The sequence below is a fragment of the Pholis gunnellus genome (assembly GCF_910591455.1).
Source record: "Pholis gunnellus genome assembly, chromosome: 4".
NCBI classification, from domain to species: domain Eukaryota; kingdom Metazoa; phylum Chordata; class Actinopteri; order Perciformes; family Pholidae; genus Pholis; species Pholis gunnellus.
In genome coordinates, this window is record NC_136530.1 from 3,093,581 (window position 1) to 3,119,377 (window position 25,797).

Consider the following 25,797-nt stretch of genomic DNA (forward strand, 5'->3'; position numbering starts at 1 on the left):
CACACACAGCCGGCTGGACACCTGCTGCGTGTGTGTGTGTGTGTGTGTGTGTGTGTGTGTGTGTGTGTGTGTGTGTGTGTGTTATTACTGTCTGAGAGGTCTAGACTGAATCAAAGTGGGCCAGACCCGCAAAGAAACACATAATCTCTTCCACAACACACACACACTGGGACCCGGACATGACTGATTCATGGTTCAACATCCCAGCTGTAAAAACAGCACGACCACAGAGAGAATACACACACACACACACACACACACACACACACACACTTATACATACTCTGTTTGGATGAACTCTCTACCCTCTATTAGAGTAAATAGAAAAGACAAAGCGGATGCGCTCCGCCTGCAGCCCCCCAAAAAAACCCACCATCTCCTGGGTCACGATAAAGACTGAGAAGAGCCAAAAACAGGAAAGTCCAAGGCCGCTTTCACAAGTGCAAATATACACATGCACCGCCTCTCTTTTCGTACTCCCGACATCCGGTGTTTCTGCGCACCACTCGTACCCTCAACTTCCTGTCTCTCACACCCAGAGACGAGAGGAGCTGGGAGGGGCCGGCCCTCAGCTCCAAGGTCTACCCAGACCCGCACCTCCAGACTCGGGTCTTATAATCGGCTCACAATACCCACAGAGAGCCTCCCTGTAGGTGTGGACGTAAAGCTCCTTTCGAGCTTCCTCGTGTCATTGTTTGTCTCCTTGAGGAAGCAGAGGAAGCGATCCCTCCCATCCCCATTCCACCCTCTCTCCTCCCCGGCGGGGATGTTTAGACTTCGTGCTTCCTCCGCCGCGGTTCTCAGGTAGCGGGTAGAGGACGGCTGATAAGCGCTTTTGTCCGTGACGTCCTGCAGCCCTTCACACGACTTCCTTAACCGCTCGCTTTTAAAGCGAGCTCTGATGGAGGGGTGGTCGTAGGAGAAAGGGAGAGAACGCTGAGCCAAAAAGAAGGAGTTACAGTAATCTGACTGGCCCGATCTGACTGGAGGTCAAGTGAGTAAACCCAAATAACCCGTCTAACCCTGATTCACGCAGACATGCAGAGGGTTAATGACCTTTTTAACGTCTATAAATCCAACTCACGACTGGAATAGACGCAGCCATTTGCCTTTCTGACCCTTGCCGTCCTCCTACAATGATGTGTCGTGTGTTAAATAGTGACATCTGAGCAAAAACAACAATGAAACGCAACAACAGCAAAAAAAGGAGTCCTCGCCGATTCCCATGACAGAAGGAGACGAGAGCGACACGGAGTCTGGTGGTTTCTAAAAAGGAATCCGGCTCATTCCAGCGAGATCTTCTCCCTCCGTCTTTGTCGCTGTGACTCAGTGTTCAATAAAAGAAAACACACACACACACAACAAAGTGTGTGATCTATTCCCACGCTCCCCTCCACCAGGCTGCGAGACAAAAGCATAGCTGTGGTTCAGACCACTTTTATCACAAACAAACATATTGTTTTCTATTAAAAAACCAACCGACACGCTATCTGGCTCGTTTTTTACCCACAGAAGAGAAACAGCAGGCCCGTTCTGCTACCGGATCTCATGTGTGCCATCTCAGAAAGCGTCGAAACCACATCAGCCACAGACGCAGCACTGAAGACGCGCTTGGCAGGAAATGAAGTGCTTCACAATCAAAGAGCGACAATTAGGAGGTTTGAGGACCGAAGAGAGAGAGAGGAGCCATATTTATTCCTTTTAGTCCTGCAGAAATGAACGGTCGACTCATTGAAAAATGAATAATTAACAATACTGATGAATGATTTGTCATCAGTTTGACATTTTGGGAAATGCTGCAGGCTTTTAATGCTCTGGTACATATTTATATTTCTTCTATAACATGTGGACTCGTGGAAAGGAAACACAAAATACACATTTATGTGTTTTGTTTTACTACTTTGTCTACTTGCATCTGTAGATTTCTGCTAAATTCACCAAAAGTTACCATTAGATAACGCCTCATTTATATATTTAAACATAACCTTTCAGAAAACGTGTAATACAAAAGATAAATGTCTCGATGTCAGTAATCAACTGGTGACGTTTCATGATGATATCTGTTAGTTCATATTTTCCCCTATAGTGCCTTGGGTATTGATTATCATGGTCTATAGCGATGTCATGTATCCTCAGCAGTTAAACTCGTATTCATTCTCCGTCCCTCATGTTCTATTGACTTGACTTTAGATTGTGGCTGTTAGTAACTTCTGCGCTTGTGGACCCACGAGAAACACAAGAATACTTATTTATTTATCACCTCATTGATACGTTTATTTTGGTAACCGGTGCCACTGGTTTCTGCTAACGGCTGAGTGGGCGTTTTCCAATTAAAACCCCTAAAAAGAACGCATGTGGAGTCGAACTTTAACGACTCCAAGACCGTGGGGGAGGTCCTGCGAGTGAAAAACGTGACGTCACATGACTCGTTTACAGCTGGCGAAAAGATACAAATTCCACGGATTCCGTTTTTCCAATAGGAATGTTCCAAAACATCAACTACAAACATGTTCAAACTCTCCTCTCCGACCTCATTTTCGGGTTCCACAGCCTGCACCGGCCTCCTCTGGCTGAGGTCCTGAGCTCGCCACAGCCGGGAACGCTGGGTCTCCGACTAGTGCGTCACTCTGTGGTCTGGATGCGTCCGTTCCCTCTCTTGCTTTTTATTCGTCTCTTTTTCTTGTGTGTGACCGGAGTGCGTTGGTTCACCCAGAGGCCGGGAAATACCCGCGGCAAAGCTCTCACTGCAGGACAACACGCCAGAACTTCAACCCGTCAGCCCGCCGTGAGAACCGAGACCACCTTGAAACCAACCAGACCCAAAAACATTGACTCTCCCAGTCCGCTCTCTTCAGAGGAAGGAGATGATTGGGGAGCTGTGAGCTGCCAATCGTCTGTGTGTGTAATTAGATTGTTTGAAGCATGAAATTCCTCGAGGGTGCGAAGCCCCACCCGACACCCACAACAGGTGGAGTGAGAGGGAGAGACTGAGGGAAATGGGAGAGGACAGGAAATGCGCACACACACAGCTGCTCTTAAGAAAACAGGTGGAGTGATTTCATCCAATCTCTCAGAGGAGTAAAAAGGAGAATAAAACTCTTCATAAAAAGATGGATCCCACTCTCTCCCATGACTCACACTCTATTGTAAACCATTGTTTCTGTGGCTCTCGACGTGTGTGTGCATGAATGTGAGTGTGTTGTGATGTGTGTGCGAGAGGCTTTAATAGCTACTTACAGCCAGGTAGAGCATGGTAAACATTGAAAAGGAGGCATGTCCTGAGAAGAAGGATTTCCTGTGGAATAAAGATTATCCTCAGTTAGTTTTTCAATTGAAGTGATGTATTTCTAAAACAACATAAAATACTGTGTATTGTGTATACGGCGTTGGTGCTCACCTGGCCTCCTGTACATCGCTCTCTTCGCCGGTGCAGGTGTAGTTGGTGATGTATCCCAGTGAACAGTCGATGGTGGAGAAATCCGGCTTACACACGTCTAAGAAGTGAGGCCTCATGCGGCCCACCGACACCTTGGCGATGTCGGTGAACGACTGGCTGACGGCACATCCGAAGAGAAACACGCCCATCTGCAAGAGCGCGCACATCAATGGTTAGATATAAAACCACTGCAGCTGTCTGTGATTGATCGTTAGCTTTCTCTCGCTACGCCTGTCACGTTGCATACGCAGTTGAAAAATGATAACCGTGGCGGATGTACCTCTCAAAACGAGTCATTTCTGAAATGATGAAAGAAGCAGGCTTCTTGCCTGTGACCGTTGTGTTTCTTGCTAAAGTGGCAGCTGTTGCAAACAGATTTTACCAGCTGCAACTAGCCAGCTAATTAAGCTAACGTTAGCTGCACAAATTAGTTGGTTATTTTTGACTCAAAACATACTTTTGCTCTTGTATTTTAGTTTTTAATACGAGTAAAAGTAAAGAATATCCCCATCCAAACTCTTTACATACAGTATCCCTCTAAGACAGCCGCGTTCATATTGACTCAACATGTGGAATAATCAAAAGCCGGTAATGTCGTGTTACGGTTGCAAAGCTACGATTGGACAATCCCTGTTCAGGGGAGAAGTGAAGCAGTCCATGTGTCTATGCAATAATCTGAACAGGTATGAAAGCACGCTGATGGAGCGCTGACCTGCTTGTAGAGGGCTGCCACGTAGGGATTCCCGACGAAAGACTTGGTTCCTTCGCGTAGTTGGTGAATCCTGAAGCATTCTCCGATCACAATCTAAAAGAAATTGAGTGTTTCTTTGAGATAAACAGACAACACTGATCACAAATAAGACACATTCTAGCTGCGTGATGCCGCTGGATCCTACAGTCTCACAGTAGGTTTAGCTGCAGATAAGCATGCAGTAAAATAAATTATAACTTCTGAGCGTTTATCATGCAGGAAGTCTAATTTAATTCCAGACTGAAGTCAGACTGAGTAGGAAGGATGTGTGAAGGACAGACAGGAGAGACGGAATGAGTTTCACACAAAGACAAACAATGAGCATGGCCTGCCTTTCCCTCAGGCAGTGTTGATGTGATTAATGGGTGGTGATGCTGTGCTCAATGATATGATGGGGCCTTTTTGTACGTGGGATATGAAGGATAATGAGACAGAGAAGGAAACGGGTAAACATGGAAACAAAGAGTCCAGACTGGGTGAAAATATCTCAGTCAGACTGACCTGACTTTGATGTCAGGAGGGTTTCTAACAGGGCGGACGGTCCGCTTTAAGGCTTAAGTCAAGTGGGCCTAACGTTGAACCCTGTGGTATTCCAGCCATAAGGTTTTAAGTAGTTTTGAGGCCCATGGAAAGACCTCATCTACACTGAAGGGGGGGGGTGCTTTACAGCGAGTTAACCCTCGAGGCACAGAGATGTCAATCATATATCTGAACCACCCGGGGTATCTGACTGACGGACCACATCTCCCCTTTCTTTCCTCTTTCCACACACACACAAGGCTTCAGCCTCCGGCCTGCCTTCTCACTCAGTCCCTCAGGAAAACATTTACCGGCCTCATCTCTGAGCCAGCGCACACCTCGCAGTGCTCTCAATGCAAATTACGCATTAAGGATTTAAATGTGCGCACATCTTGCAAGTTAATAATGCACAATGTTTGTGTGTTTACATGTATTATTCGTGTATTGTTAGGCCCTGATAAAACACACCTATCCTGCCTGTTGGGTGGTCAGCTGGCCGGCTCACAGCCAGAAGAAACAAACATGGTGGTGTGTATAAGTGTGTGTGTGTGTGTTTCTTTGCTATTGTCAATGAATTGTTTTTGATCTGAGCTTAAGATTTGAACCACAGGAGGCCGATACAGGACAGAGAAGTTTATTTGGGTTGTCAGCATTTGCATTCAAGCCTCTCCTCTGCTTCTCTATCGGCCCCCTCTTGGTTTATTGCTGTTTGTCTGGTTTATTCTAAGCGCAGACAGGGTCTGTCATGGACACGACATGAGGGCTCAATAGTCGGCCTGATGGGAGTTTATTTGGATCGCCGATGCTCATCGAGTTCCATCTCGCGATTGGTAACTCTTGTTTCTCACAGAAGAAAAAAAGAGACGTCTGAGCAGCAGGGCCGTTGGGATTTCCCTTGCAGCAAAGATAAACAAGAGTATGGAGCATGCACAGTGTGTGCGCAGTGTGTGCACGTAGGTGAGCCGTGCCTGTGTGCGTGCACCTTAATAAAAGGAACGGCGTCGGCATTGCAGTAGACGACGGCACTAATGAAACACAGCTGTGTGTGTGTGTGTGTAACACGCCAGCTTTGCCCACACGTGAACATGTGAGGGAACTAACTGGCGTGGTCTCCTGGTTCCAATAAGCAGAAGAGCTGAGCTTGTACTGGTGTGTGTGTGTGTGTGTGTGTGTGTGTGTGTCTGTGTGTGTGTGTGCCCACCAAGCTGATGGCGAGGAGGCGGCGGCCAAGCAACGTCTGAGTCTGGGGGGCTGTAAAGATCATCTCGCCTGACCACGTGGCACCAATTGGCATACTCATACCGCAGCACTCACTCTAACATGTTTCCACTAACCCTGACCCCCCCCCCCACCCACCTCCCACCCCCGCCCTCCTCACTCTAATTTGCTGGCACTACACTGGAGCTGTTCCCGCTCTGGAGGAGCCAGGAGTCAAGTCATGGGAATGAGGAGCGAGCTCTGACACATTCACCCAAAGTAATGTGCAGAGAGCAGAAAGGGCACGGAGCCCGGGGGGGGCAGCAGGGATACGAGTGGGAGGTATGAGAATGGAACCGGGGGGGGACCGTAAAAAACGTCTTCCGACGATTGGCACGCATGCGTCAGCACACGCACACAAATGTCGCTTTGGGTTGGAAGGGAAGGGGAGGGGGGGGGGGCTTCTCGCCACCACTAACTCGGTTGGTGGAGTAATAAAATCAGGCCGTCACAAATGGCTCTGATGACTCAAAGAATAAAAAACATCACAGAATGAAAAGGGTAGGACACATAGAGCACATTCATTGCAGAAGACTGGAGTATTTTAGAAAACGCTGCATGATAAGAAATCACTCAAACTTTGTTTTTTATTCAAGGGGCTATGTTAGTGAGGGTAACTTATTGGGGCGAAGAGTTCAAAAAACAAGTGGCTTTAAATTGGAGTAAAAGCAGCATACAAAGGGAGGTGTAAGAAGGTGGACTTACAGAGAAGATGGCAATAAGAATGCCGACACCACAGAGCACGGCATCGCTAATGGTGTCTCCCACTTTTCGGGGGAAGCGGATGGACTCGTCCGAACAGTAAAACCCGCGCTGGTACGGCTTTATGGTGCTAGTCTCAATGATCAGGAAAGGCAGGCTAGCTACAGAGGACACAAGGAAAAAAAAAAAGAAGAGGGGAGCGAAGAGAGAGAGACAGAGAGAGAGAGAGAGAGAGAGAGAGAGAGAAAGCAAAAAAAAAAAAAAAAAAGGTCAGTGACACGGACATAAACAGAGGGGAGCACAAGGAGCACGCTGGCACCAGGGGGGTCATGGGATGTGGCAGAAGTGGGTGTGGCTTGAGGGCGTCACGTAGGGTCAGCTTAGAGCAAAGGACTAGGTTTCCAAAATCAGATGCAACCGGCACCAAAAATAACAAACTTTGCCTTCAGAGTTAACTTTTTCTGAGCTCCTTTCACAGCCACCATCATGAACCATCAGCCATCCCTGTTTCTGCCTTCAGAGATCCCACCTCACCCCCCAAGGCCTGGTGCTCTTTGTGTGCGCGGGGGGGAGGGAGACTTACAGACACTGCGGGCAGTGTCAACCCGACAGCAGTGAGCACCGAGGAGGAGACGGTGCTCCTCTTGTAGGGGTGTCTCAGGCTGGAGTCGCTGCAGTAGAGACCCCTCTGGTACGGACGAATAGAGGAGGAGCGGTGCAGAACCAGGCTGGGCAGCATAGCTACACACACACACACACACACACACGCACATGAATGCATGTGTGAACCCACGCACACAATCACATACGTAAGGTCGACTCACAGACGCACCTAATACAGGGAATCATACAGTTAACTCCACTTACCTGCAAGCTGGAGAAAGAACATCACATTAAAACACACTTTAAAAGGCCTTCACATGTGTGTGTGTGTGTGTGTGTGTCATGCTAACATTAAATCAGGCCGTTTGCTCAGCAAACACCCTCCTGCTGCTGCTGTTGACAGTGTGACACCAAGCTAAAGAGACCTGAGGTTTATTCTTTAGCATTAGGAGACCCCCCCTCCTCCTGACAGAGCAAATACACACTGGCATTCAGGACTTTCGGGGTCCCATTACTGAAGACAAAAGACTCCCACCAACACAGGTACACTATGTCAACACATTGGGAGAACTTGAATGTTATGGATGGATTTGCGTGAAGCTGTTAGCTGAAACTCTGGGTCATTTCTTACGCTGCACTGTTTTGTTCTATTTTAGCTTGCTTGTCTTGGAACAGTGGAAATCTTTAATATATTAACATCAAGTTTTATGAAGTGTTTTTCTTTTGCACTTTGTCTTTTGATGTTTTTATGTAAATTAATTGCCTTGATGCTGAGATGTGCTGTAAATAAACCTGCCTTAGCTTAGCATAGAGGCTGACAACATGTGTATTGGCAAGAATGTGTTTTATTGTATCGCGATACGGTCAGCAAGGCCATACACTGACAACTGACAAGAACACACCACCCTATGCATAACATATTTGCATGTAAAGTATTAATTAAAAACCAATACAGTGTTTTTGAGAATCAACAAAGTGTGACAAAACACAATATCGCGATATTCAAGTGTATCGATACTTTCCTACATCTCGAGATGACAAAAGAGAACTAAACTCAGGTTTAGTATGAAAAAAATCAGATACAACATGTTAATTACTGACTTTTTGAGGTTTTTATAGGCAGATTTTATTACTTTTGGATCGAGTAAGGCTAGCTGCTTCCCTCTGTTCTTAGACTCTATGCTAAGCTAGGCTAACCGGCTGCTGGGAGTAGCCAAATATATTTACCTAAATGAGGATCTGGAGGTAGGCCTGTTATGATAATTACATCATCAACTTATCTTACAATATACGGACATTGCCGCGATCATTTTGTGTTGTCATTGTGTTTGTTTACATAATAATATCACCAACATGATGCCAACATGATGCCGGATAAACAACATCATGAGGTTAGTGTTCTTTGTACAGTACATGAAAATAAATAAATGTTGACACGTTTTGATTTAATTCGTGGTTGTGCTGCTTTCGTCCCATCGTCTGCGCTTGCATCATTATGCTCTTATATTATCATGATATAAGTGGCATAAAACGGTCTTAAAATGACAATAATATTGTTTCTGGAACGATATATCGTAACAGAAGTATAGTTTTGGTGACAGGTCTCTCTGGAGGAGGTTGTCCGACCACAAATGGACGTGTTGAAAGCAGTGTTAGAAGTTCAATGCACCCACATTCTATGCTGATGATGGGGAGATGAATACATATCTCCAAAATCAAAGTACCACAAACGCAGGCGTGCAAACTCTGGCAGGGACTTTCCTTTGGGGGATTTCAAAATGTGCAAATAACAAAGAAAACAACTAAGCCCACCCAACTCTGGAAACATTTTTTCGCATGAGAGCACGTTCTTGGCGTGCGTGAACGTACGGCCGTAGAAGTGGCTCATGAATAGAGGGGAGGGAGCGCTCAAGACACCGAGGCGTCGTGAAGACCCACACGCCGACACACCAACGTATACATTCACCCATCGCGCTGCACACAAACTACTCCCACATGCGGATCGTGCGGTCGGCCCCTCATCACATCACAGGGACTTTTTTTGGGAAATTTGGGTCAGAAATCAACACATGAGCGTTCTCTAATGCAGCTGGGAACTGTGGACGTCGTCTCGCCAGTGATGGAAGAGGGGTGTGGGGGGTGTGGGGGGGGGGGGGTCGTGTTACTGGTCTGTCCTCAAAAAACACAGCAGTCACCAGTTAACGTTCGCATGAAGCCCTCGAAACACACTTTCTTATGCATTCCTGTGGACACGCTCGAGGCTCTCACAGGCTCCTCAAACATCCACACTGTGACAACTGCTCCCACTTCACTGAGTCCATGTCCACACTAACACGGCTGTTTGTCCTTCTGTTTGCATTAATAATACATCTGGTTGTCACCGCTCACATATATTCTAGAAATGTCATGAAAATATCGGTGGTTCGGGAATAAACGTACACAAATCTCTACAAAAGCCTCAAGGACACTGTTTACCTGCTGTGTGTGTGTAATCTTAATTATACTAAAGAAAATGTACAAAAAAGACATATACCTGGTTAAAATACTGCAAAATACTGCAACAAATGGACACAAAACAGCACCAAAGAAGACGGAGAGGAAAACCGATTTAACTCACAAAACTGGAAATATATATTTTATTATTTTATTTATTCAAATGATTTTTCATCTGAACAGTTGAAAGCCAATGAAAACGGCGCAAATAGTTTCTTGCATTTTTCTGATGTTTTTGTTGTTCTGGTGTAATCTCTCTCTCTCTCTCTCTCTCTCTCTCTCTCTCTCTCTCTCTCTCTCTCTCTCTCTCTCTCTCTCTCTCTCTCTCCCTCTCTCTCCCTCTCTCTCTCTCTCTCTCTCGTGGTTGGCAGAGGGCAGCAGATGGGATGATCAGTGAGGCAGACACCTGCACAAACAGGGTGGAGTGCCAGGGCTGGACCAGGAGGCCTTTGGTGGTTGTCTGAGAACCACACGGTCCACACAACAGGACGGGTCAGCGTCGGGTGAGCCGGTTCAGGGTTCTGAAGGGTAAACACTCAGCTGAGGGGAAAAACAACTTTTCCTGAAATCGGATCACGTTTTTTCTCTCTCACGCCAATCTTTGCTCGAGTTTTCCAGTTTCTCCTTCCCTCCAATCTGGCCTACTTGTAGAGGGGGTGGGGGGGGGGGGGGATTCACATGCTAATGAGGCGAAGTGAAAGGAGGTCATGGGCTTAACAGACATGGGAAACACACACACACACACACACACACACACACACACACACACACACACACACACACACACACACGCAAACTGTTGCTTAAAAAGGCTAAACCCATCAGAGAACACGCTGGGAAACTCGGGAGCTAACCAGCTGAAAGACAGACAGAGGAAAGCGAGAGCGAGCAATTGAGCACCTCAACACCGTCTATTGAGAATGTATGAAAGCCTCTCTGTCTGCTGCCGCAGCCCGGCCTTGAGATGCCCCCCCCCCCCCCCCCCCCCATGCCATCTCCCTGACAACGGCCTGGTATGTGGGCACACACCACAATCAGTCCACGAACCTCTCGGCACAAGTTAGAACTGACTCCAGGTCCAACCGTCTGAGCCTCCATCCGCAAACGGCGGTGTGAAGAAATATGACCTCTTTAATGGCAGCGGGATAAAGAGCCGCTGACCCCTTCAGAGGAGCCGCTGACCCAGAGAGAGAGAGAGGAAGGGGGGGGTGGGGGTGTCAAGAGGAGGGAGAGATACAAAACAGAGAGGGGAGAAAAAGAAAGAGCTGGGCTGGGCTGTTGGCAAAGGCCTGTGGTGTGTCAGTGGTTTAAAAAACAACTATTTTACAAGCTCTGTCATGAGGTCAGTGACATCCAGCGCGACGGCTGAGACTCTCAAACCCTCGCTAGAGACGGGGAAGCACCGGGGACCATGAAATAAAGTTTAAAACTAGTCTTAGACTGATCTAGACTAGTCTAAGTAAGCCTTTCTGTTGCACAAGTATTAAGACTGACTTTACTTACTTTTAGATAACTAACTATCTTAACAATTTATCTATTACTTGACGCTAACTTTTACCAAACCATTTCTTTATCTATAACTATTTTAACTGTTTATCCATAACGTTTTGGACCTATGCTGTTTACCCTTTTTCTGTTGTTTCCTCCCATATTTGGTGTGGTGTCATTTCACCCATAATGCATTGCATGACAAACTCTATCTACGCTATCTCTCTAAGTCAGTCGTACATTAGTCACACATAGGAAAGCTTTACGCTATAAGATCATTTAAAGTTATATTTAGGACAAAGACTGGGTCTATTTTTATGCAACTGGCCCTTGTTCTGCTTGAAAACTGTCCCACTATAGACACAGAGGAAACTAAATGCCCAATTCTGCATCATGTCAAACTATTTTCACCCTTTTGTTTATATCTTTTCTTGCCTTCCTGGAGAAGTTTAGGGGCAATGAGCCGTATGAGCCTTGAAAAGGCACAAACAGGCGTCTGAGAATAATTGGAGCCTCAAAGAAAGGGAAGTAAAGCGTGGGGAATGCAGGAGGAAAAAGAAAAACACACATCCGAAGTGAATTTGGGGAACAATTCTATTTGACTTATCGGATCCCGTCACGCATTTCTCTCTTTCAGTGCACAAGGAGAACCGCAGCAGACCACTAAAGACCACTGACCACAGGTCCGATGAAGAGAGAGAGAGAATGTGTGTAGAGGAAGAGAGAGAGAGAGAGAGAGAGAGAGAGAGAGAGAGAGAGAGAGAGAGAGAGAGAGGTATTTTCCTTTGGCTGATGCAGAGGTAATGGCGGGCTTTTGTGTCTGCGCGTTGTACTTATTTTCACCCTCCACTGCATGCTAATAAAATCATGGTAGAAGCGTAAGTTTGTGTGTGTTTATACATACGGTTTGCGTGCATACACTACCGTTCAAAAGTTTGGGGTCACTTAGAAATGTCCTTATTTCTCAAAGAAAAGCACTGTTTCTTTCAATGAAGATAACACTAAATTAATCAGAAATACACTATACATTGTTAATGTGGTTAATGACTATTCTAAGTGGAAACGTCTGGTTTTTAATGAAATATCTACATCGGTGTATAGAGGCCCATTTCCAGCAACTATCACTCCAGTGTTCTAATGGCCTTAGAAGACTAACTGATGATTAGAAAACCCTGGTGCAAATATGTTAGCACAGCTGAAAACAGTTCTGCTGGTGAGAGAAGCTATAAAACTGGCCTTCCTTTTAGCTAGTTGAGTATCTGGAGCATCACATTTGTGGGTTGGATTATACTCTCAACATGGCCAGAAAAAGAGAACTTTCATGTGAAACTCGCCGTCTATTCTTGTTCTTAGAAATGAAGCTATTCCATGAGAGAAATTGCGAAGAAACTGAAAATTGACACGAAATTGTCTGGGTGACCCCAAACTTTTGAACGGTAGTGTATGTTTGCAAGTTTACATACGTAGCTGTGTGCGTGAGGATTGTGTGGATTTGTTTGTGTCAGAGAGAGATCATCCAGCCGGAGCCCGTTCGATTGGCTTTGGAGTTAAATCTGGTAAAGCGAGTGAGCTCCTAGATTAGCAGGACTAACACGGCATGAGTCCACAAACATAAAGGAAAGAAATGTGTTTCTTTTAGCTGCTTAATACACAGTTAGAGCTTGTTAGGATTTTGCAATTTCATGTATTTCAACAGTGCTCAGTCCAAAGTTCCTCTGTCCTGCAGGGTTATAGGATCTGCGATCTATTATTTTCTCTTTATCTTAAGACCGACTGTACTTGCCAGAGCCGGACATAATAGCTATTCTTAAGGCGGCTAATGCTCTGCGTCGCTTAAAAAGGTTAATTCCCCCCCCGATGACGTGGCAGTAATACCTGCGTGTCCGTGGGAGACGACAGGGTGACTCGCTGCCCTCTCCGGGTCTCTGATGACATCTTAATGGGCTTTCGGGATCAGAATTAGAATGATATCGTGATTACGGCGAGCGAGCTGGAGAGGCAGCCGTCAGTGTGTGAGAGGTGAATGGGAGGCGGAGCGGGGCAGAGGAAGACGTATTGTGGCCTCCTCTTAATGGAGGATTTCCTCCTCCTGTCCCTCAAGCATACACCATGTGACCCGTCCCGACCAGGAATTCAGAGGAAGGTTAGAGAGGGCGGAGAGGCTGGGGGGGGGGGGGGGTTGGTGGACTTGACTCCATAGACGGTCTATCAATCAGACTTTGTCTTCTCTTCTTCTATGATTGTTCTTCTCACTGCTTTGCAACAATTCAGACGGCCGTTGGGGATTAAGTGGCTTAGCTCAGCTCAGAGGATGGCTGTTCATCAAACTTCAGTTCACTTTACCTTTTTTTGTCTTAAGTCACAAAATTGTTTTATTTTAGCTTATTCTTTGGTCATCGTTCCTTTGACAATTTAGCAAATTACATTTTCTTCATATTTTTTTTTATAATTTCTATGAATTTTTATGGTCATTTCGAACCAACCTGATCTGTGTGTGTGTGTGTGTGTGTGTGTGTTGTGATGATACCGTGTACAGATCCATTACCTTCACTCGTCTATTTTCAGGCCAGTCCCGGTCTCTTGTGGAATCCTTTGACGTACTTTTATCAGTTAAGGCTCCACATCCACACACACACACCCTGCAACATAACCTACGTCGCTAAAGGACATTCTGAAGGAAGCTAAAGAAGAAGTACGTATAGATATTATGTTGTGGTTATTTGATATGTGTGTGACTCTCTGTGTGTGTGGAGAGACAGACGGGCAGAGAGAGTGTCTTTGTTCAATTAATTGCATTAGCAGAGTCTTCTAAATGCCTTCTTCCATCAACAAGCCACAGTGTCATCGCTGTCTGTGTGTGTGTGAGAGAAAGATTAGAGCGTGTGCGTGCTAACAGTGAGAGCGTGTGTGTGTGTGCTGTGTGCGAGTGGATCTGATCAGAGCAAGGGATCAGGGAGAATGGCTGGCTCAGGTCCAGGTCCACTCGTTGGTGGACATTGTTCTGCCAAAACAAGGTGAGCGAGGGAGCCGCTTGTGTGAGTACGTATGTCATGATGCAACAGAACGTACTTCGTTAGAGCAGTTACAGTAGGAAAGACAAAAGACTTTTTGCGTGCACCCACCGCGGCACTGACGAGGTGCCAAGCGGTGAAAATAACTCATAAATGTATCATGTCTATAGTGGAAGATTTCATCATAACGAAAATGTTTTATCTCATACATACGTTAAAAGTTAATAAAATAATACATTCAGAGGGCACAAACAGCTCAAACGCTGCTGTGACCTCTGGGGTTTTTTAAAATACGGCCTGCCGAGCAGATGCCTCGGATGTTATGAAATCCGTCACACACCCAACGCCGTAAGCCCACTCGGTTCACTTTATCCAGAGGTCACTGAAAGCCACGAGCATGTGTGGCCTTCCAGACATTTGTGAGCAGAGAGCATAAGGTTAGCCGAGGCCCTGGGAGCAGCTACAGGACCAAGGGTCAAAGGTGAGGGATGTGACACAGATCTGGGATTATGCTGCAGCGTACATGCCACCAAAGCACTGTATTATATCTGGGAGAGCGTGTGTGTGTGTGTGTGTGTGTGTGTGTGTTTGTGGGTGTTAAAAGTGGATTACTGTGTGGTTCCTCTCGCAACTTCAGCAAAGCCGTTCTCAAACATTTCTGAGTTGTCGACCACAAAGGGCTTTAAAGAAAAAAAATGCTCTCGTGATCCAAATAAACAAACTCGGCTCCAAAAAAAAAACCACCCAAGTTTTTATCCATACGCCTAATCGCTGTTTGGGAAAAATACACGTTCATCAACACGCACATATGTGCACCGATACAGGTGTTCGAGCCCTGGATATCAGTTCTTTGTTTCCACGAGCTGCTGATGTGTCGCACACACATGTGTACACACACACACACACACACACACACACACACACACACACACACACACACACACACACACACACACACACACACACACACACACACACACACACAGGAGTGGCTGAGCTCAGCAGAGTGAATCCCTGTCCTTTCTCCTCCCCTCTGTGTGAATGCTGCAGCGACCGGGGGGCCGCTGGCTGAAGCATGTGCTTACTCAGAGAGATTTTATTCACAGGAATAAATACCCCCCCCGTCCCCTCCTTTTTTTATTTATTCTTTTTACACACAGGCATCTGTTGGGACACTCTTTAGGGGACTTTTACCGGCCTATGAAGAGTTTAAGGAGATGTTGGTTTCAATGTTGTTTTGTGGGAAATAAACTTTGGGTCGACAAAGCATCAGTGAGAGGCCTTCTTTAATTCGGGGGGTGTAAGACAACTTTATTTTAAGGTATACAGTTGGCGACTCCTCTGGTTGTATAGAAGTCAATGAGAAAATGACTCTACTTCTCTCTTGATTTATTACCTCAGTAAACATTGTAAGCATGAGTTTATGGTCTCAATCTCTAGTTTCAAGTCTTCTTCAATACAGCATGATGTTCATTTAGTAAATTATGGTCCATTTAGAGTCAAACAGACCATAAAGCAGGGGATGCTTTAGGGGCGGGGCTACACGGTGATTGACAGGTCTCTACTCATCAGTCCAAATATGGTCACTTCTGTTCAGTGGTTGCAAAAAAACAAGATGGCGACGATCAAAATGCTGAACTCGAGGCTTCGAAAACCGAAGTCCACAAACCAACGAGTGACGTCACAACGACTACCACACACACAGTCTATGAGAACAAGGAGAAGAAAACAGTGAAGTTAAGTAAGTAATGATTGTTGAATTAAAAACCCAACATAATACAGATAGAAACTTGTATCCAAAGTTCCTGAATAAAGAACATGATCTGCTCAAAATGCATAAACTGTTCTGTTAAACCACGTCACTTAGTCAGGGGTCAGTTTACTCAACGATAGAAACGGGGTCTCTTCATAAGAAGGGTTGGGAGCCACTGGAGTAAAAGACATCTAAAAAAGATCAGTTACAACTCATCAAGGCGCTCCGAACGCTCGGCCGCACCGTCGGCCAAAAGACGACGAACGCACAGCTGCTCCGGTGAAGGGAAACTTGAGCAGAGCCCAGAGGCCGGATCAGGCTGGCTGGCTGGGCGTTTCTCTGTTGTTGCCATAATGGCATTATTACCCCCCCGGGGACAAAAGCCTGGCCGAGGAGAAGACAGAGCCGTGGAGTCTTTGAAACCCGACGCCTCCGTCTGGATAACGCTCCCCCATTAAACTTGCTTTCCTCCCTTTCTTGCGCTCCTTTGCCCTCATCCTGCACACATCGCGGGCCGCGTTTATCCGAAGACAATGGGCTCTAAATCGGAGCGCCGGTGTGAATGTTCTGCAAAGTACCGCAGAGTGGATCCTCCTCTCTCTCTCTGTATGTAAACAGGACAGGGCTCAGTGCACAGATAAGGCCTGCACCAATAAAGATGCTATAGAGATGATTACCGGGCCACAGCTGAGCAGATAAGCGCCGTCGCCCCAACAATCCAGTCGACGAACACCAGCCAGAAGCAGCACCGACCATAAACCCACCGACAGATAATGAAGCGGGCCCTTGAGTCTGTCTCACTCTCTCATCTCTACCTCATTCACTTCTTCCCCTCCCTTTCCATTTCATCCTCCTTCTGTCTGCCGCCGGGCCTGTGGGTCCTCGTTAGCGAAACAAAGAGCGAGCCGAGATGCATCAAAAGGGGGTATTGTTCTCAGCCAAACAGTGAAATCTCTCTGACCCCTAACCCCCCCCCCATCCCTCTGCCTCAATCTCTGGATGTGCACAGCATGCACACACACACACACACACACACACACAGATACAGAGGATTGTAGAGTGTAGTTAGAGAAAGTGTCAGACAGAGGGGCCTGTGTGACAGCGGGGAGGGGGCCCAGGCGGGGACAGTGTGGTGGGACAGAGAGATGCATAATGGGGGCCGGCTGGCTATGATGAAGCTCTGCTGTATAAGATCACGCTGCCTCCGTTTCTCATTTCCATTAAATGCCCGTAGCATTGTTGTTTGTTTTGTAAGCTGCTGATCCCGCGTTAGCAAGAAGGAGTGCATGCAATTCAACCATGAATGTATGTTGAGTTATTATCTTTCAACAGCTGTATCTCACTGTGAAAGGAGACGTGCATGTCTGCAGTACGGATGAGGGTAAGGATGTACGGATACTGTAGCGGCAAAAGCTCCCAGCGTGGGCCCAAAAAGGTTTTATGAGCCCGAGAACGAGGCTGGGAGGCGGAGGTTAAAGAAAACGCTGGTGAGCTCGCTCTCTGGGCTTCACGGATGCACACAATCTGGGTAATTTCTTTCTCCAGAAGTAAAACTCTCTTTTGCTTCATGCGCCACTGAGCCAATGCAGAGTTTGAGGCTGTACTGGAGGCCTTTCTGACTCACACTGGTTTTAGAACAGCTCTGTGCAGACCGACAGCTACTACGAACCCAGAACGACGACAGTGTGAGAGTGAGAAAAACCTCAAAGAGTTGGGTGCGATGTCATGAGCTCATTGGCCGCACACAAAACTCCACAAAACATTCATTTACAACAAAACTCAAAACACAAGCTTAAACTCTTGCAAAGAACGAGTGCTAACAAAAGTTTATGGCAGGGTGCAGCCCGGTGATTCTGCTTTATCTAAATAAGCAGTTGGAGGGTGTTTACCTAAGAGGGCTGTAATCACGGATGAGAGAGAAGAGGAGAGAGGCAGAGGCTTCACCGCACCACTGTTGTCAGAGCGTAAACTACAAGCTGTTGTTCATCCATCGTCAGTTTGAAGTCTTTTATTGTGCCGTTTAATTGTTTGCTGGGACGGAGACGTTGGGATGAATGTGTCTGTGTTTGCAAACCGGCGTAAAGAGACACAGTCACATCAGACGACCTCATGCCTTCGGCTTGCCCGCGGGAACCACATGGGGACTTACACAAGTACACACCGAGCCACATGCTACCCACACACACACACACACACACACACACACACACACACACACACACACTCCTTCACCCTTCAGGCCGTGGAGTCCATCTAATGACTCCCCTTCGCCCTCATAAACCCCATGGGACACGCGCGCTCACACCCGCACGCCTCTAATCACAGCCCTGCGCAGACATCAGCCCCGGAGAGGCGGGGTTTGTCATTTAACTCACCGGCAGAAACACGTCACAATGTACACATAAAATGCACACATAACACACTGCATGCATTCTTTAAGGACTAGTAGCCCGGAGGCCAAGACTGTTGTCATGACCATCTGCTGATCTTTATCTTATGACGTAATCCAATGATGGGCTTCTGCCAGAGGACCCTCCTCGCCTTCTTAAGAGCCCTAACCTCGCCTCGTCCTGCAGCCGCGATATAAAGAAAACACCCCACAGGGCCGCCTGCTGCAGCCACAGACAACACGAAGGCAGACATGCAGCGATGTGATCGTGACGTAAATAGCACATCGTATATCGACTGGTGACAGAACTGATGGACTGTGAGTGTCCGTTGAACGTCTGCGTGCATCGAGCCCTCGGCTGTGTGTGAGTGCAGGTAATGTCATACGGAGAGCTCTGCTCCGTCTGTACCCACCTGACCTTTGACCTTATCTGACAAACAGAAGACAAGACTGACGAGGAGCATCAGCAGCGGGACAAAGTGAAAATAACCCAGTATCAAGTAGTGATCAAAACCTCTGCAGTTAAACGATACCTGCAATCGACTATTTATATGGTTTTGCTCGCAACCAATCACTGCAAGCGATACAGCACAGCAGTTAACATAGCAGCTAACTGTCCCAGCAGCTAACTGTCCCAGCAGCTAACTGTCCCAGCATCTAACTGTCCCAGCAGCTAACTGTCCCAGCATCTAACTGTCCCAGCAATGAACTGACACCCCTTCAATAGATACGTGCTCCTTCTGGAAACCTTGTGACAAATTGGTAACTAATAGAAATCTGTTTTGTTGACCATTATAACACCTAAATGAGTGATGCTCGACATGGCAAAGAGAAATGGTTTTTCCCCCACATGAACCCAGCCCTACTTCTCTCTACCCTGAACAGACGGACTCTTGCAGAACTCCTGAGATTAAGGTCGGCAGCTTTGGATTGGAGCCCGTGTTTGGCTTCGGGTGTGAGGGCCTCCCACTTGTTTTTTGATTACAGTTTTCTACTCGACACGCTAGACAATCTTGTTGTTGTCGGGCAGATACGTTTCTAAGCATACAGTAAACTACGCACATCTTATTGTGAGGAGACTCCTCCTGTCAAAGTGTCCTTGAGCGAGACAGGAAACCAGTTGCTCGTGTTTAGAATGAGTTGCATGCAGAGGTCAAATTCCATGTGTACGTATGTGACGATAAAAATAAAGTTAAAGTATTTGTCTACCAACGCTCCTCCATTTCTCTCCATTAGTGCAAAGCCAGTTAAGAAGACAAGCTCAAGTGGAGAGGGAGCAGAGAGGGAAGGGAAGGGGGGAGAAAGAATGGAAATGGGATGTGAGGCAAAGAAAAAAAAAGGACAGGATTTCATTTCACAACCACACCTACCTCCGACCGACACTACCTTTCCGCTTCCCACCCTTTCCTGAGCTACACTACACACACACACACACACACACACTGTGCCCCCTGGTTCACTCACTCCCCAATATTGCACCAGATGTCACATCAAGCGGCTTTGGCCAAGGCGCTGCAGCCAGATGAAGAATTTCAGAAATTCTGGAAAATATTTGGAGAGGATTGAAGTGGCTGAGGCCCGGAGAGGTAGAGGTTAAACCTCTCCAGCTTTAATGAGGGGGGGGGGGGGGGGGGGGTGACTGACGGCCCGTGATGCTACAGCGGCTAATGGAGAGGCAGCAGTTGGGTCAGAGCCATATGTAAGGGTTAATGCTCCGGGGGCCCATTATGAAGCCGACCCCCCCCCCCCCCCCCCCCCCCCCCCCCCAGACATCGTGGAAAACACGTCACCAAACACCTGACTGTATCGCAGATCAGAGCGGATAACGAGAAATCTGAGACGCTGATGGAAACGAAGGCAATCATGCTGCCTAATATATATATATGTATATGTATATATATATATATATATATACATATATATATATATGTATATATGAGTGGTTAGTCACTATAGCAACACTTAGACAGACCTTTTAAATCTACCTGGACTGGAAATCAACTGGTGTTTATATTATTATTCTGCAGCTCAAACGCAGAGAGACAATAAAGTTTGCCCACGAGAGCAAACACACAACGTATAATCTATAATACGTATAATACAACGTATAATCTGCTCTGCAATCGTTTTAAAACTTAAATCTGGTGTTAGGCGAGGCCACGCTCAGAGCTATATGATTTCCTGACCGTGTTTTTCCTCAATATACGTCCTCTTTCAACTGGATGATACGAGTTGAACGAGCTGGCGTTATATATAGAGAGTGCACGGCATTTTAATGGTGGCCGTGTGTGCTAAATAGATAGACAGCCAAAGTGAAACCAGCCGAGGATTCCTAGGCCTCAGCTGCCAAAAATCAAACGCTGTTGAACTCCGGACTCAGCAGTTTGAGTGCGAGGTTTAAAAAAAAAAATCCAGGACCCTGCTGTGTTTATGCATCGGGATTAGCAGAAGCAACATAAGGAGGGAAAACACCCTTATTTTTGATTAAAGATGGCCCTCAGATGTCCTTTATGCAGACAGTCATTAGCCCCCTGTGTGTGTGTGTGTGTGTGTGTGTGTGTGTGTGTGAGTGCGAGTGTGTGTGTGCATGTGTGTGTGAGGCAGACTGACCACCTGTAGAAAGGTGTCAGCTGGCAGATAGAAACTAATTAACGGTAACGAGATATTTATGCATTAACTAGCTGTATGGGTGCACACACACACACACACACACACACACACACACACACACACACACACACAACAGAGGATTCTTCTGAGCCCTCTACACACCCACATTCCTCGCCCCTCATCCAGAACCCCCTGATAATACCCCCCCCCCCCAACCACCACCTTTCTCCTCCTCCCTTTTATCCCCTTCTGTCCCTCCACCCAAATGTCTACCCCCCCCCCCCTTAAGCAAAACCACTAAAGTGGGCCAACCAATCACCACCGAGCTGCCAGACTGCAGTTTAGCATGACAAAGGACCATTTGCGTCTGTGTGTTTACATGCATGAGTGTGTGTGTGTGTGTGTGTGTGTGTGTGTGCGTGTGTTCCCCTCTGAGCAGCTTTTTAACCAGAGAAGGAAGTCGGTTTATGCAGGAAATTCAGTCCACATGCGCCTCAAAGCTCATCTGCACTTATATGGGTGCAGATGAAACAGCGCATCTCTGTCTGAGGTTCTGTTAATGAGCAAACCGACGTGAAACTACTGGAAAACTTTGCAAGCAGATCTGCTTCTACTACTACAGCACTTTATTTTGTGGGGGGGGGGGGGGGGGGGGGTTGTAACATCCTGGGTTATAAAATCCTACTGCAGTGTGGCAGATTTTCATCACTACCGTTTGCTGCCTCAGTTTCTCCGTATTAAAAAGCTGTTTGTGTGGCTCCCACCTGCTCCTCTAAATACCCGGTCAGCCTCTCCATCTCTGTACAGACTGGAGAGGCATCACCCCCCCCCCCCCCCCCCCCCTCCTCCTTTTGCCACAACACATGCTTAAGCAATTATTCCAACGCAGTCCCCCCGGACTGAGAGGGGCTGGATAGTGAAGCCAGAGGGAGAGAGAGAGAGAGAGAATTTGAAGTGGAGTGATCAGGAGGGGCAGCTGGCCAGAGATTTTTTTTTTGCAGCGTTCTGGGAGAGAATGTGTAGAAGTTGAGCGCAACTCCCATAATCCCCTTTTTCTAAAAAAAGAAAAGGAGAGAAAGGGGAGACGGAGGGAGTGGAAACAAAAGGGGGAGAGAAAGGAGGGGGGCCACTGGAGCTAAAAAGGACTGGGCTACAGTGACAACAGCTTCAAAAAACAAAACCAGATACACATGAACTGTGCACACTGGATATGGACGCCAGCGGAATAACAAGTTAGGTACACAAAGAGCCGCCTCATCAGCTCTGGATCAATACCTTAATAATCACACATTGATTTACTCTCAGTATGTATTGGACAGCTCGAGGTGCAGCGGCACCTCTGGGGGTTTATGAGGGCACATGGGGGGCTATTTAAAAATAAATACAAATAAAAAGGGGGGCAGGTTGACACTTGAAAACATTCAGGCATGTTGGCAACTCTGTGCACTTTGAAATCATCAACACATTATGTGATGACAACACTTTCATCCACACGTGTCAGTCAGTTAAACACACATTTCATGACAGATTGTTTCATTGTGACTTATTTGAACTGTTAACTATGTATTTTGTTAACAATGTGGCAGAGTGTTGGGAGTGTTTTGTGTTCGGGGCGGTGTGTGTGTTGGAGCCGGATGATAAGAGATGAAGCTGTCTTGTGTTGACAGATAACAGGCAATACTTTTAAAACGATAAGGCGTTTACTGCCAACCATTAGAAAGCGCGGGTCTATTTATTATACTGCTTTTATTTGAACTGTAAAGACCCTTGAAGCGTAAATCAGCTGGTGTGAGGCACCTCCTCTCCAAAACAAGTAAACAGTTCATATTATAACAAACGCGCGCGCAGCACTAAATGAATGTATAAACTTACCAAGCAGAAGACAGAAGATGTCGAGCGCTATCAGCAGCTTCTTCTTGCTGTTGTCGACGCCGTTGTTGTTGTTTAACGTAGAGGTTCCTCCGTTCCTTGTCTCTTGGGCCATCGCTTTCTCATACATGTACTTTTGCATTTGAGAAGTTCCCCCTCCTGGACTCTCGGCTCAAAATCCCGCAGCACGCGGCGGAACGAGGAAAGTGTCCTTTAAAGAAGAGAATGTCATGCAAATTCAACGCGGAATTTAAAAAACTTCCCAACTCGGACGTCTCGTGCGGTTTCTTGTTTTGAAAAAAAAAGTGAATAAATGTTTATATGTGAGAAAAGAAAAGTTGCTCTGCGCTCGAGATGAATGGGGGAAAGCCTGCAGCGCGCTATCGGTCTTGGCTCAAAAGGACTTGGAGTGAGAATTGCGCTGCGCATCGACAGCCGCTCTTGTTATATCAATCCTTCTTCTCCTCCTCCTCCTCCTCCTCCGCCTCCTCCTCCGCCTCCTCCTCCTCCTCTCTGCTCTCTTCAAGTTCCCCCCGGCGGCTTCGAGGCTCAGCCCTCTTCCCTCTGCTGCTAGCGGTGGGTAATCGCCTCCATCCCGTTCCCCCTGCGTGGAAAACTTTCTCTCTGTGCTGGAGAGCGGGCGGAGAGCGACGCGCGCGGTGGATGCAGCGCGCCCCCAGCGGCCAGGCGAGGTATGACAGGCGCACTGGAGGCGCCGGCGGTCCGGAGCGCTTCAGAGTTATCTCAATATAAGAGATGCAGATATTTGCTTTCTTCTCAACCCATGAATAATAAAAGCAAATATTTCTTCTTTTTTTGTTTTTTTACAATAAATGTAACAGCATATTTCATCAGTTCATGCTGACAGATTTCATATTAAGCATCAGAAGCAGAATTCTGTGTTCACATACGTAAGCCTTCAACTACAAAATGTCACTCAAAGAGACACTGTTAACCAGTGAGAGACTCAAAATGACCACAAAGAAATGCAGAAACAGCTGCAAAGAGGCACCCAGAAACCATGAAGGGACTCACGATGACAACAAACCGCAAAGAGACAGAAAGTAACTGCAAAGAGACAAAAAACAACTACGACAAGCAGGCTAAACAAACTGTGTCTTGCTGCCAGCGCCAATAGAAATGTAAAAGTTATATGAATCTATATTTCCTACAAATAAATTACATTCCAAAGTCAATTTCTTTTGGCAAAAAGTAGCTGCCTCAAACCATTATAAAGTTGCACAACACAACGTGAAATGGTTGAGATTATCGGTACAATATGAAACACACTAAATGATGGTAGTGCCAAACTAATTATTTGATTTACTGAAGAGTCCTAATCATTTTATATTTTTAATAAAATAAATATATTTCTAATCTTTTTGTTTCTAGTGTTTCCTTCATGTTGTCTTTCTGCGACGTTATATTGTCATGACATCATACTGTTGTGGTTGTTTTGCATATTATTTTGCCTGTATTCAATCTTTTAAAAAGAACATGTCAAAGTTTATGATTCACCATTTTTATTTTCATTATTCATTTTTCTTCAGAGGCAATGTTTAGTGGGAACTTCTGACTTCTTCAGGAAAAAGTGGATACAGACAAACTATATACTTTAATCTACAGTGTTTATTTCAAACATCTTTATTTATTTCATCAGTAATTCTCATTTGATTGCTCTCTTCAGTGAAATGAAGCCTCGCCAGAGAAGACGTGTATTTAAAAAGAAACAGGATTCAATGCTTCATTTCTAACTTTGATAAGAACACGTTTGTGCACCAGCTCCACAGATTCTTTCCATGTCAGAGAAGGCTGCAGTCAGGCTGGACGACAAACCTGCGCTGCCATCTAGTGGTTCAACATCAACAACTCGTTTCAATCTTGTTTGCGTCGCATCTATCCATGAAGTACACTTCCTATTTCTATCAGCCCAGTCTGTGCAAAAACGTTTATGGAAGATGATCAACAGTTTGAGCTTTTGAATACATTTTTCGTCACCTGCTTTTGGGACTGATGCGATACAAAAATAAATACATTAGTAAGTGTGATATAACCTCAGGAAGGCTTAAACACTATGGGATGGACCTATTTGTGAGCATAACAATGAGACTGACCTGACGGACCGGTTTGATGAAGACAGGGGACACTTGACTCTGATCTGAGGGCCTCGGCTACAAACAATGGATTCAAAACCAAAACCAAACAAAAACAACAGAAACCCTGTGATGCATCGCTCTTCTGTCAACATTTTATTCCACAATTTCAAATGTCTTTCAGTCGTATAATATACGGCAGAGCCAGTGGTGGAAGAAGTACTTTTACTTTTTTTTTAAAAATCTTTCACTTCAAGTAAATATACTAGAATGTCACACACGTACTAGTAAAAGTACTGCACGCCTACTTAAGTAAAAGTACAAAAGTGTTAGCTTAAAAAAATACTTAAAGTAGAGTATATATAAGAGTAAATTTAAAAAAAATATTATTACAAATAACTTAAATTGTCAAAATAAAATATTGGGTTCAAAATGTATTAGAAGTACAAAAGTACAAATACCTCAAAATTGTAACTGAGGTGCAGTACTTGAGTAAATGAACTTAAAGTGCTGCTCACAGCCTGTTGGGCTGGTTTGGGTGAATCTGACCTGCTGTCGGCTACAGGATTTATCAGGGCAGGTAATTGACCGGGGAGCAAAACTCGACGCAACACCGGGTCGGTGGCAGAAGAAAACCCCGGTTATACCGCGCACAGGCTGCTTTACGACAGATGAATAAAAACCACCGCAGCAGATCTGTCACATTCTTCTGCCACAGTATTCTCCGTAAGACCCGACAGAGCGTCGAGCTGTGACAGCAGGGAAGTGCCCCGCCCCTCCGTGCGCTCCCGTAGGCAGACACACACACACATACACACACATA

General features: G+C 46.1%; 1 protein-coding gene across 2 annotated transcripts in view; it reads right to left on the bottom strand.

Annotated features, from left to right (window-relative positions):
- plpp3 (phospholipid phosphatase 3) overlaps positions 1–23,294 on the bottom strand; it is a 31,418-nt gene extending 8,124 nt beyond the window's left edge. The window contains exons 1-5 of one of the 2 annotated variants that reach the window (XM_079157314.1): positions 22,885–23,294; positions 6,669–6,826; positions 4,149–4,241; positions 3,398–3,585; positions 3,238–3,295 (exon numbers count right to left, since the gene is read on the bottom strand). In XM_079157314.1, coding sequence (XP_079013440.1) covers positions 3,238–3,295; positions 3,398–3,585; positions 4,149–4,241; positions 6,669–6,826; positions 22,885–23,023 — 636 coding nt within the window. In that variant the 5' untranslated portion in view covers positions 23,024–23,294. Of the gene's footprint in view, positions 1–3,237; positions 3,296–3,397; positions 3,586–4,148; positions 4,242–6,668; positions 6,827–7,248; positions 7,407–22,884 lie in introns of both variants that reach the window. The other variant, XM_079157315.1, reaches the window with a different exon arrangement.
- Between the last annotated feature and the right edge of the window lie 2,503 nt (positions 23,295–25,797).